The 10,710-nt window shown below is 59.5% G+C and overlaps 1 gene segment (V, D, J or C); it reads left to right on the top strand.

Moving 5' to 3' along the window:
- Positions 1–215: 215 nt before the first annotated feature.
- Positions 216–6,264, top strand: LOC106723286. The segment is given in 6 exon segments: positions 216–298; positions 1,786–2,208; positions 2,314–2,625; positions 2,772–3,104; positions 5,700–5,770; positions 6,164–6,264. Coding segments are annotated over 4 exon segments (972 nt in total).
- The last annotated feature ends 4,446 nt before the right edge of the window (positions 6,265–10,710 follow it).

Below are 10,710 nucleotides of genomic sequence, written 5' to 3' on the forward strand. Positions count from 1 at the left end.
TGCTCCACAGAGGGGACGTCCCCTGACAATGTGGCCGTGACATGCAAAAGGGTCGACAGCGAGGACAGGACAGTGCCTGAGAGTGCTGGAGACCAAGAGAGCCCTGAACACCAGGCCCTGTTACCCGCCTTCCCCCAGGGCTGGAGAGTGACAGAGGAGAGAGCTGGGACCCGCCTCATGTCCTCTCTGACCTTTACACCCATCATGCAGGGCAATGGGGCATGGGTCCAGTATGTCCTCCTCAAAGTGGCCAAACAGGCCATAGGGGAGCGAGTGTCCCTGGAGATCGGGGTGTGTGGTGAGTGTCAAGCACCCTTGCTACCACTGCCAGGCGCAGCCAGCACCCGCTGCTATAATGAAGAGATGGGCCTGGGGATAGGTCAGCAGCTGCCAGGTCCTTGGAGCTGCCAAATGTGCAGGGGTGGAAGGAAGGCCTCACAGCACCTCCTGACCTCCGCCACCTGCTTAGCAGGCACAAACATCCACCTCCCCAAAGTGAGATCTCAACAGCCCCTCCAGCTAACTGCGTAACTGTCTCCGCCAACCCTAGTAAGGAACTGCTTGGGTCTGGGGCTGGGGCCAGGTCTCACACATGGGGGGGCCAGCAAGTAGCGGGGCAGGAGGTGGGAGAAGCCCAACAAGTGGATACAGGTCAATCTGTGCAGGGAAAGTGTAAGTGTGTGTGTGCAGTGGGGAGGCAGGTCAGGGGCTGTAGCAGGGTGGGACAGGCATTTGCTGCTCCAGTGTTATAAAGGGAGGAGGGGCCTTTCAGGGAAGCAGGGAGCTATGTGGCTGGTGTGGTGGCACCGGGGCTGGTGCCTGTGTTCACAGGAGAAGGGCTGGTGGGGAGCAGGGGGCTGCGGACCGGAAGTGAGGGGCACCAGCATGGCTGGGAGGGCTGTGGCTTGGGAGTGAGGAGCACCGGTGAGGTGCAGTACAGTGGGTCAGAGATGCGGGGCACCGGCAGCACCAGAGGGTTGTGGGTTGGGAGTCGGGAGCACCAGCAGGGATGGAGCGGTGATTGTGACTCAGGGGGTGATGGACGCCAGCATAGCTCAAGGGTGCAGGGTCCTGCTGCTTAGGAGTGAGGGGCCCTGGCAGGGCTGGGATCTATGGGTCAGGAGTGAGGGGCAGTAGGAAGGCTGGGGGAGCTGTGGCTTGGGAATGAGGGAGGGAGAATGGGCAGGGACAGGGCACCAGCATGCCACTGTCCCCCCCACTGTGATATCATTATAGCTCAAAAATGATGTCTTCCCCTTGTACATTGTGTGTCAAGGATTATATGGGGGGTGGGGTGTGTATGATGGAGTGTGAGGGGAGTGTTTGGTTGTTGCAAGAGGGTATGGCTGTGTGTGGGGGGCATAGGGTCTGTTGCAGGTTGTGTGTATATGTGGGAGGTTGTGGGGATGGGCTTTGGGGTTTGTGGGGTTTGGGGAAGGGTGTGGGTGGGGACCCCCGCACATTCCCCCCATGGCCCACAGCCCGTGCAGCCACCAGCAGAAGGTGGGGTCCCATATGGCCAGCACAGGCACTGCTGCCCAGCAGTGCACAGCTCCAGCCAGAGCTATACCTGGCGGCAAGGAGCATACCCCGGCCAACCCCGCCTATCATGTGGGGCTCCCCGTGGCACACATGTAACTCTGAGCAATAACACGCCATGGGGGGGGGGACCCCAAACGATGGACAGGGGGGTGGAGAGGCCTTTTGTGTAATACGTGTGCCCCACCCCATGGCAGGATTCACCTCCCCTGGACTCTGCACTCAGCTCAGACTGATGTCTTTCAGATGAGCCAGGGCCAGCTCCTCTCAGACCTCCTGTGGTCAGACCCCCAGGCTGGGCAGTCTCCTACTCCGTCTCAGAGGTGCAGGGGCCGGAGCGGTGCCTGCTGGGCGGGGAGGTGACCCTGCGCTGCTCCATGGAGGGGACATTCCCCGAGGACGTGGCCGTGACATGGGAGAGGATCCACAGCGAGGACAGGACGGTGCCTGAGAGCACTAGGGATGAAGAGAACCCCGAGCACCAGTCGCTGTTACCTGCCCTCCCCCAGGGCTGGACAGTGAAAAAGGACAGAGCTGGGGCCCGCCTCACGTCCTCCCTGACCTTCACCCCCACAGTGCAGGACGATGGGGCGCGGGTCCGGTGCTGCTTCCTCCATGAGACTGAATGTATAAGAGAGGAGCGAGTGTCCCCGGAGATCCGGGTGTGGGGTGAGTGCCCAGCGCCCTAATACCACCTCTGGGTGCAGCCAAGGCCTGCAGCTGTTGGGGCAGGATGGAGCTGGGGATTGTTAACACCCACACTGTCTCCCCCAGCCCGGCTGCAGGTGTCCGAGATCCAGGTGTTGCCAGAGTGGGACCCCCGCGACAAGGTGCCGTTTGCTGGCCAGCTACACAACTTCTACCCCAGGGAGGTGCCCCCGATCCAGTGGGGCTGGGACGGGGCCGGGAGCTGGAGGGAAGACCCCGCGCAGATAGACAAGAACGCGGACGGCACGTTCACCGCGACGAGCGTCTGGAGAGTGCCCAGCCGGAGCCTGACCCGGCCGGAGCTGCGAGTGCGAGTGTGCGTCCAGCACGGCCCCGGAGAGCCCCCGAGCGAGAGAGAGCTCAGCCTGAGGGCCGCGGGTGAGGAGGGGCCGTGTCCTGGGGTCCCAGCCCCGCTGCAGGGGTGTTGGGTCTGTGTGGTGTGTGAGGGGCCGGGGAGCAGCCCCTTGAAGGCCTCAGCTCCCCTGACGGGGCCTGTCCCTGTATCTGGCTGTTCCCCTCCCCAGGTCTCCTGCAGCCCCCGCAGGTGTCCAAAATCTCCCGGACCAAGTCCATGACCACAGGGAAGGGGGTCACCCTGAGCTGCCGCATCGCGGGGCATTTCCCAGGGGATCTGAGCGTGACCTGGCTGCGGAGGGGCAAGGGGGAGGCCACTGCTGTGATCCTGCGGGACTCGGCTGAGTACAGGGTGGAGCCCGGCACAGTTGTCTTAGCACGGGACGGGAAGAGCTTCCGGCAGGAGACAAGTCTAACCCGCTGGACGTCCAGGGACCAGGGGACAGAGTACATCTGCCGCGTGGGACACCTTGCCCTGAAGACCCCCATCGAGAGGAGCAGCAGTAAGTGCTGGGATGGGACAGGCCAAGTGGCAGTTGCAGGATAAGGGATCTGGTTATGGACCCCCCTTTGGTTGTGTTCATTGTTGGTCCAAGGGGGGACAGTCCCACCTATCACCCAGTCCAGCCCAGCCCAGAGGGATTGCGACACCATGGCACTGCCCGACCCCTTGCACTGGATTCCCCTGGAGGCTGTCTGCAAGAGGAGACACCTGTTGTTGCTCTGCATGTGTGAAGCGAGCCAACGGCAGAGGCTGCCAGGAGCTGGGCTCAGGACTGCTAGGGCCCCATAGGTCAGGTGAGACTCCTGGCCTCTCCTGGTTCCAGGGTTTTCTCTGGGATGCTGGGAATCCCTGCAATTGCCCATGCACTGGAAACACAGGAGCCTGGATGCAGCAGCCCAGGAGGCCCCTCCAGGTTTGTGTCCCTCTGCTCCTTGGTGCTTCAACTCCTCCGGGAGGGAAAGAACATTTCTGAGAGCTAATGCAACCCAAAAGCCCTTGACACACATGTCACTGCATGTGGCTGGGCCATAACAGCAATCCCTGTTTCCCATGGCCCTTTGAGCTGAGAGCACTTGTTGGCTTTCCCTGACCACCCAGGCTAGCTGGAAGAAATATGCCCATGAGTTACTGCAGCACCTGGGTATCACCACCCTAGCTTCACCCTATGCTCCCGGCCTGCATGCTCCTACCTTGGACCCGCAGTTGCCCACTGGACCTGGTCTCAGGTTCCTTCAGGGCCTCGTGCTGCACGCGGCACAGGCACTCCACCCCGTCATCCTAGGGCCCCACGGGGGGGAGGCGCAGATCAGACTCCACGCGGTAGGACTTCACGTCTGGTGCCCGGCTGGGGGCGGGGGTGTGCATCCTGTGGGGGTCTGAGTGTGCTGCACGCGGCACAGCTACTCCACCCCGTTGTCCTAGGGCCCCACGGGGGGGAGGCGCAGCTCAGACTCCACGCGGTAGGACTTCACGTCTGGTGCCCGGCTGGGGGCGGGGGTGTGCATCCTGTGGGGGTCTGAGCTCTCCAGGGGCCTGGGCGCCTTCTCTCCCGCTCCCTTTCGCAGCCAGGTCACCACCAGCTGTCCAGGGTAAAACCCTAAGATCAAGCACGCAGGGTCCATGGATGCCCAGAGACCAGGGCCTGCAGGTGGGAGACTTCACCCAGGTCCAGAGGGTGTGGATGCCAGGCTGCAACAGTTGGGAGCAGCATGTCAGTAAGCAGACCTTGTTCCCAGACAGCAGACACATGCACAGGACTGATCCCCAGCATCCCAGAGAAATCCCTTGGGCCAGAGGAGGCAAGGAGTCTCACTTGACCTATGAGCAGGGGCAGGGCCCAAAGAGAGGGGCAAAGACCAGGGTCACAGATAGAGACCAGGGGGCCAAGGAAGGGATGTATGCAATTAGCCTGTAAGACAATGGCCATGGACCCCTGTGCTCAAGAGAGCAAGGTCAGGCTTGGGAAAACCTGGGGCAGCCTCCCTTTGTCTAGGAGCTGAAGACACCACCGTGCAGTGGGCGAGGGAAGGGGGGGCTGCCCAAAGGCAGACGGATGAGGGCTGAAGGCGCTCCAGGGCATTACAGCCTCCCTGGGAGCAGACCCCTTTACATCAGCTCACGGGGAAGGCCAGCAGCTCCAATTCCATTGGACGACTGGACCCGCGTGTCCCTGGTGGTAAGTCACTGGCTCGTTACACAGATTCACGGAAGTTTGGGGCTGGAAGAGACCTGGTGAGATCATTGGGTCCAGAGCCCCTGCTCTGGGCAGGAAAGATCACTGGGGTCAAATAATCCAGCACGGTGTGTGGCCAGTCTCCTTCTGAAGATCTCTGTGGTAGGTGCCTGCACCACCTGCACTGGGAGTCTATTCTAGAGTCTGGCCACACGAACCATAAAGAAATTTTTCCTTATATCCAGGCTGAAATCTTCTTCTAGGAGTCTAGAACCATTGTTCCTGGTTTTCCCCTGGGGCACTTTGGTGAATAATTGTTCACCTAGCCCCCTGATTTATTTGTAAGCTGCCACCAATTCCCCCTGAAGTCTTCTCTTTTCTGGGCTGAACGGTCCCACATCTGTCAACCTTTCCTTGTATGACTTGATCTTCATGCCTCTAATCATATGAGTGGCTCTTCCCTGGACTCTCTCAAGCTTCTCCACCTCCTTCCTGAAGTGCAGCACCCAGAACTGGACGCAGTACTCCAACTACGGCCTCATCAACGCTGCAAAGAGCAGGAGCATAACTTCCTTAGTTTTGCTTGAGATGCACTGGTTGATGCATCCAGTGTATCATTTTCTCTGCTGACTGTAACATCACACTGGTGGCTTATATTCATGTTGCAGTCATTTATGACTTCCATGTACCTTTTGGACATGGTGCTAGCTAGTAATAGTACCACCAAGCCTGTCAGTTTGTTGTGGATTATTCCTCCCCAGGTGGAGCACGTTACACTTCTCAGTGTTGAACAGCATCTGGTTCTCACCCACTCACCTAACTAATCTGTCTAGGTCTGCCTGGATGGTCCGCCTACCCTGGTGCATGGCTGCACTTCCCCACAGATTAGTGCCATCAGCAAAATTCTCACTTGTCTTCTAGGTCCATCAGAGCCCTCCAGAGCCTCCAAGACCTGAGGAGAGAGGAGGCAGGCGAAGACAGAGCAACACGGGGTGAGGCCAGGGTGGTGACACCCGCAGCAAGTCATGGGCATGTCTCCTCTGGTCACCCCTGGGCAGGCAGGGGAAAGCAAAGTGCTCTCAGCCCTAAGACCCATGGAAAACATGGGTTCCTATCATGCCCGAGTCACACACAGTGACGTGTCGGGGCACACTCCTGACTCCAGACCAACTCCCCCAGCCCGATCCCTTTTCCCATCCCAAGACCCCATGTCCTAGGAGCAGGCTTCAGCCTGACACCTGCACTCCCCCACTGTGCTTTGGCAGCTCAGTGCAGCCTACAGCCCTGCCTGGCTCATGGGGAAGCCCAGAGGCTCTGGGTTTTCCAGGCAAATGGACCTCAGGCCCTGGATGACAAGTCACAGCCTCATTCCTGTTCTATTCTAGGTCATTCAGAGTCCACCAGAATGTGATAGAGTTAAGGAGGAAGGTGCTGGCTGAGGACGGAGGCAGGGTTGCATCTTGCACCCACCTGGGAAACACCACAGCTGGGCTGGGCCGGGCTGGGCTGGGCTGGGCGGGGGGATCAAGCTGGGGCTGTAGCATGAAGCCTAGAGTCTTGGCTGTCCTTGCATCATCCCCAGGCACAGGGGCAGCCTCTGGGCTGCCATAATAAAGGTGGTAGTGTTGATACTCACCAGCTCTTGTCCACGTCCTTCCCTAGTGTGGCCCATTTGGGTCCCCTGCTCCCATCTTTGCTGGATACTGCACATTGTGACCAAGGGGGGAGCCAAGCCTCCTACCTGTTCCCTCCTTCCACAGCAGCTGGCCCCTTGGCAGCCCTCCCCAATGGCCCCCAGGAAGGCTTGCAGTGCTGAGAGTCATATGGGGGAAGAGAAATGGTCCAGAGGGTCAGAGCAGTGTCTGAGCGAGCACAGAGGGAACTGGAGGGCACCGTGAAGATGGGCTGATCTAGAGCAGTCTGCTGTGACACTGGGGATGTGGGCGGCACTCTGATCGCTCCTCTATAGGGTGCCTGCTGTCCTTGCTGAGCAGTGGGGGAGATGCAGGGGTTGGAGTTGTCAGGGCTTGGGCTTTCCACTGCTGGTCCACAGCCCCTCCTTACAGGAGCCCAGGGCCACCGCTGTCCACATCTGCCCATTGGAAGGTAGTGAAGCTCCCTCTCATGGCGGGGCCTGGGGCCAACCCTCAGTACTGACTCAGTCCCCACTGCCCCCTTGCTATAGCAGGACGGATCACTTGGGCACTGCAGGCTGGGCCTCAGGGTGCTCTGCCCTCCCCACCTCTTTGCTTGGGACCATCCATCTCTACTCTCTGCCACCAAGCCAGTTTCTCCACCCTCCCTGCCTGGCATGGACCCCAGGCCTGGGGCTTTTTCACCAGTCTGAGCAACTGGTGCAGGGAACCCAGTGAAGGGGCAGTGGCTCTGCCCCTCTGAGCTTCCCCAGGTGAAGTCAGAAAGGGACAGCGGGAACCGGCACTGATAGAGACACACAGACAGTGCATGCGCCTTGCGGGGCAGCGGCAGCTGGGCTGAGAGGTTGGAGGAGGAAGCTGTGGGGTCTCGCATGCAGGTGGGTTGGTGCATCCTGTGTTGCAAGGTATGGGCCACTTGCAAGTGCTGCTGCAGGGTGCTGGACTCTAGAGCCCTGCCTGTGCCTTCACCATCCAGCCTCTCCCCTGGCCAACAGTCTCACCCACCACACCATGGTGTTGAAATGTGTAGGGGAGGCTGCTCACAGGGCAAGGCTCGCTTTGGAAGAGAACTTTCCTGTCTCTGCAAGGCTCCTCCCTTGACTTGGCCCAGCTTTACTCTTGTTCAGCCCTTGTTCAGGGCTGCAGTGCCCTGGCTCAGCTCCGGTCACTCCTGTGACCTCAGATGCCAGCACCTCCAGGGCCACACAGCGCAATCTCAAGCTCAGGCTCTGCCTACACCTGGACCCAGCGGGCATCTTGCTGCAGGCCCCCCCTGCCTTTGGGTTTGGCTCAGGGGTCACCACCAGAGCACAGGGAGGGAGAGGGGATAGAGATGAAGTAGAAGGAGGCAAGAGGAAAGGGAGAAGGGCTGTCTACCAGGGGAACAAAACACTGATAAACACACAACAAGGTAGAAGAGGGAATAGTGTAGAGGGCTGGGTGGGGGTGAGGGAGCCAGGCCCCCTTCCCATTGTAGTAACAGGGTGGGGGCCCCATTACAGAAGAGAATATACAAAGGGCTCAGCTAAGTTTTAAACTCAGGACTTCTGCACCTCAGTGGGAATCACACCCCCAAACCAACCAGCTTGCCACAGCCCCTCCCAGCTCTCTGGGGCTTGGTGAATGGCAGGTCCCCACTCTCTGTATCCCACTGGGTCTCCAAGACCTCCCTTCCCCAAGTGGCCTGTTCCACTCCTCCCGGCACAGCTCTAGGCCCAGTCGGGAGCTGCTGGGCTGACCGCTGCTCTGCTCCTGACCCTCCCAGCTGCATCTTTAGGGTGCAAGATGTCTTAGGGTCCATATCCTGGACAAGTATCTTATCTCTCAGCTACCCCCAAACTTCCCAGATGGTGGAGCCTGTTGCCCCCATTGAGTCCAAGAGAAGTACCCAAAGTGAGAATCATACCTGACCTAGACCAATGAGCCACAAAGAGGCTGCTGTTTTGAGGCTTCCAGTAGCTGCAGGTTTGGCACTGTCTGTGTCTCCGTGGCTCAGTGCTCTCAGCTCCCGGTTGAGGGGAGTCTCACCTGGGGTGCAGTGTGCAATTTCCAGCCTGGTCCCATCTGCAAACTGATTCCAGCTTCGTTTCCGCCAAGGGTGCAGGAGATCTTGGGCTCTAATGCCCAAAGGACTTGCTCTTTCACCCACTTGCTTGGTAGAAATGGCCCAAGGGCTGTGTGCAGCCTCTGAGGAGGTGAGTGCATGACATGGGCGGGGGATGCAGGGGGTGGGGCTGTCAAAGTCAAGGGCTGGAAGGAAATGCTGGTCCTGTCTGGGGAGATCCATCCTTGTCTGCCTCCAGGTTCAAGCAAGGACTGATTTGGGGGCTGGAACTGTTGCCACCAGGCAAGACAACACGGCCTCATCCAAGATTGGAACCGGGAAACCTCTGGCACCCACAGCAAAGATCATCCCCTGGATCCCAGGGGGGTTGGATGCAGGCCAGGGAGCCCCATCGTCCAGCCCCACCTGCTTTCCCCCATTGTCCCCCCCCGGTGCCCCATCACCTGCTCCTGGGGCCAGGGAGAAGACTGAGCAGAGTGCCACCTCCCCTCCTTGCTGGTCCCAGCAGGTGTTTTCTCCTTCTGGGAGAAAAGACCTCATCTTTGAACCTTCCTGCCCCACCTTCCCCTCCTCCTGGCAGCCGCAGGGCTGGGCAGGGGGCAGCACAGAAGGATGCACCCCCCCACCTTCCACAGCAGCCCTGGGCCCCATCAGCCTCCCCCTCCAGGAGGACTGCAGCTCCAGCTGGGTCCTTTCCTCCCTGGCACTGGGAGCTTGGAGCCATGATGGGGTGGGTAGGAGAGCTGGGCCCCAGCTCCCCATGGCCTGATGATGGCCCTGGAGTGGGAGCAGAGCCCTAGAGAAACCTTCCCTGGTATGATTTTTTGCTTCAGGTGCGAAGGGTCCTGTGTTCAAATCCCAAAAGCCCACAGTGCAGTGGTTTTTCCTTCCCCAGGTGATACCATGAACCCGGGCAGCTGCCTCCCTCACTCCTCCTGTCCCAGCTCTGCCTTGAATGGCTTCAGGGGGTGGAGGGTGCTGCCTCTGGGGGCCCCTCCTGCCCCCGGGCCTTGCCAGCCCCCAGGTGCTCAGCCCGCCCCGCGCACAAGCAACACTGCCCGAGCCCGGGGCTTTCCCCTCCTGCCGGGCAGAGGAGGAGCCCCTGCGGCCTCCTCCCGGCTCCGAGCCCCACCCCGCACTGGGCCAGGGGCAGCGCCTCCCCCGCCCTGCCCCGCAGACACCCCGCACACGGCGGAGCGGGGGTCGGAAGCCGGGACCTCTCGTTGCTCCCAGCTGCTATCGGTCCCCACTTGCTGCAGCCCATAGCAGGGCCGCGTATGGGTCACGATCTTGAGTGATTCACAATGATTTGACTTTGGAACATTTTTCCTTAAAGAAGTCTTTGTGAGGAGGAGGGAGTGGAAGAGAGTTGAAGTGGAAGCTGGAGCCCTTGGCTGGTGCTTCCAGTCTATGTAAGTGGTCCTGCTTGTGTGTGAGGGTGGGAGCCAGGGTGGCTGAATGCCCTCCCAGTGCATGTGGGCTGGCAAGCCCCAGTTCAACCCAGTGAGCTGGTGGTGGCTGGAAGAGCAGCCCTGAGCTAGGAAGGGTAAAGTATCCCCCCTCCCTTGGCCAAGCACTGAGCCTCCCAGTGGGAGAGCCGTTCTGAGCGGGAGGTGGGCAGCGGGGTCCGTGTATTGGGGAAAAGAGCTTGCTCTGATCTTGGGGCAGATTCACCTCAGTGCCAAGCAAAGGTGCACGACCTGCAAGAAGGGTGCAAGGTTAAGGGAGAAGCTAGTTTGATGTCTAACTCTGTACATAATCCTACTGCTGTTCTTGTCTCCATGTGGTTTCTTTTTCCACTTCCTGTTTGTATGGTATTTTGTTCTTGAGCTGTGTTTCCATTTCAATACAGTATTGTGCATACACATTTCAGTCTGTCATTATTATCACGTTTAGTCAGTTAGTTGTCAGCTAGAGCTGGGCTGAAGGTTCAGGTCGACAGAGAGATATTAGGCTGGCCACTTCCTTTATAGAGGTGATTTGAGTGAGAATTAACAATTATCATTTGTATAACTAGAGTTTGTGCTCTGCAGTCGTACCTAGGCAGGATCACGCCCTGGCAGCGAGCCGGCTGCATGCACAGCTGTGCCGCTGCAGTTGGGAGAACTCTGGGCCCTGATGTCTGTGCCAAGCCCCAAAGACCTGCGCCCATCGGTCCATCCTGTCTCCCTCATCCTGGCTGGGAGCTGTGGGGGGCCCAGTCCTCCAGGCT

This window comes from Alligator sinensis, unplaced genomic scaffold (assembly GCF_000455745.1).
Source record: "Alligator sinensis unplaced genomic scaffold, ASM45574v1 scaffold1839_1, whole genome shotgun sequence".
Taxonomy (NCBI): domain Eukaryota; kingdom Metazoa; phylum Chordata; order Crocodylia; family Alligatoridae; genus Alligator; species Alligator sinensis.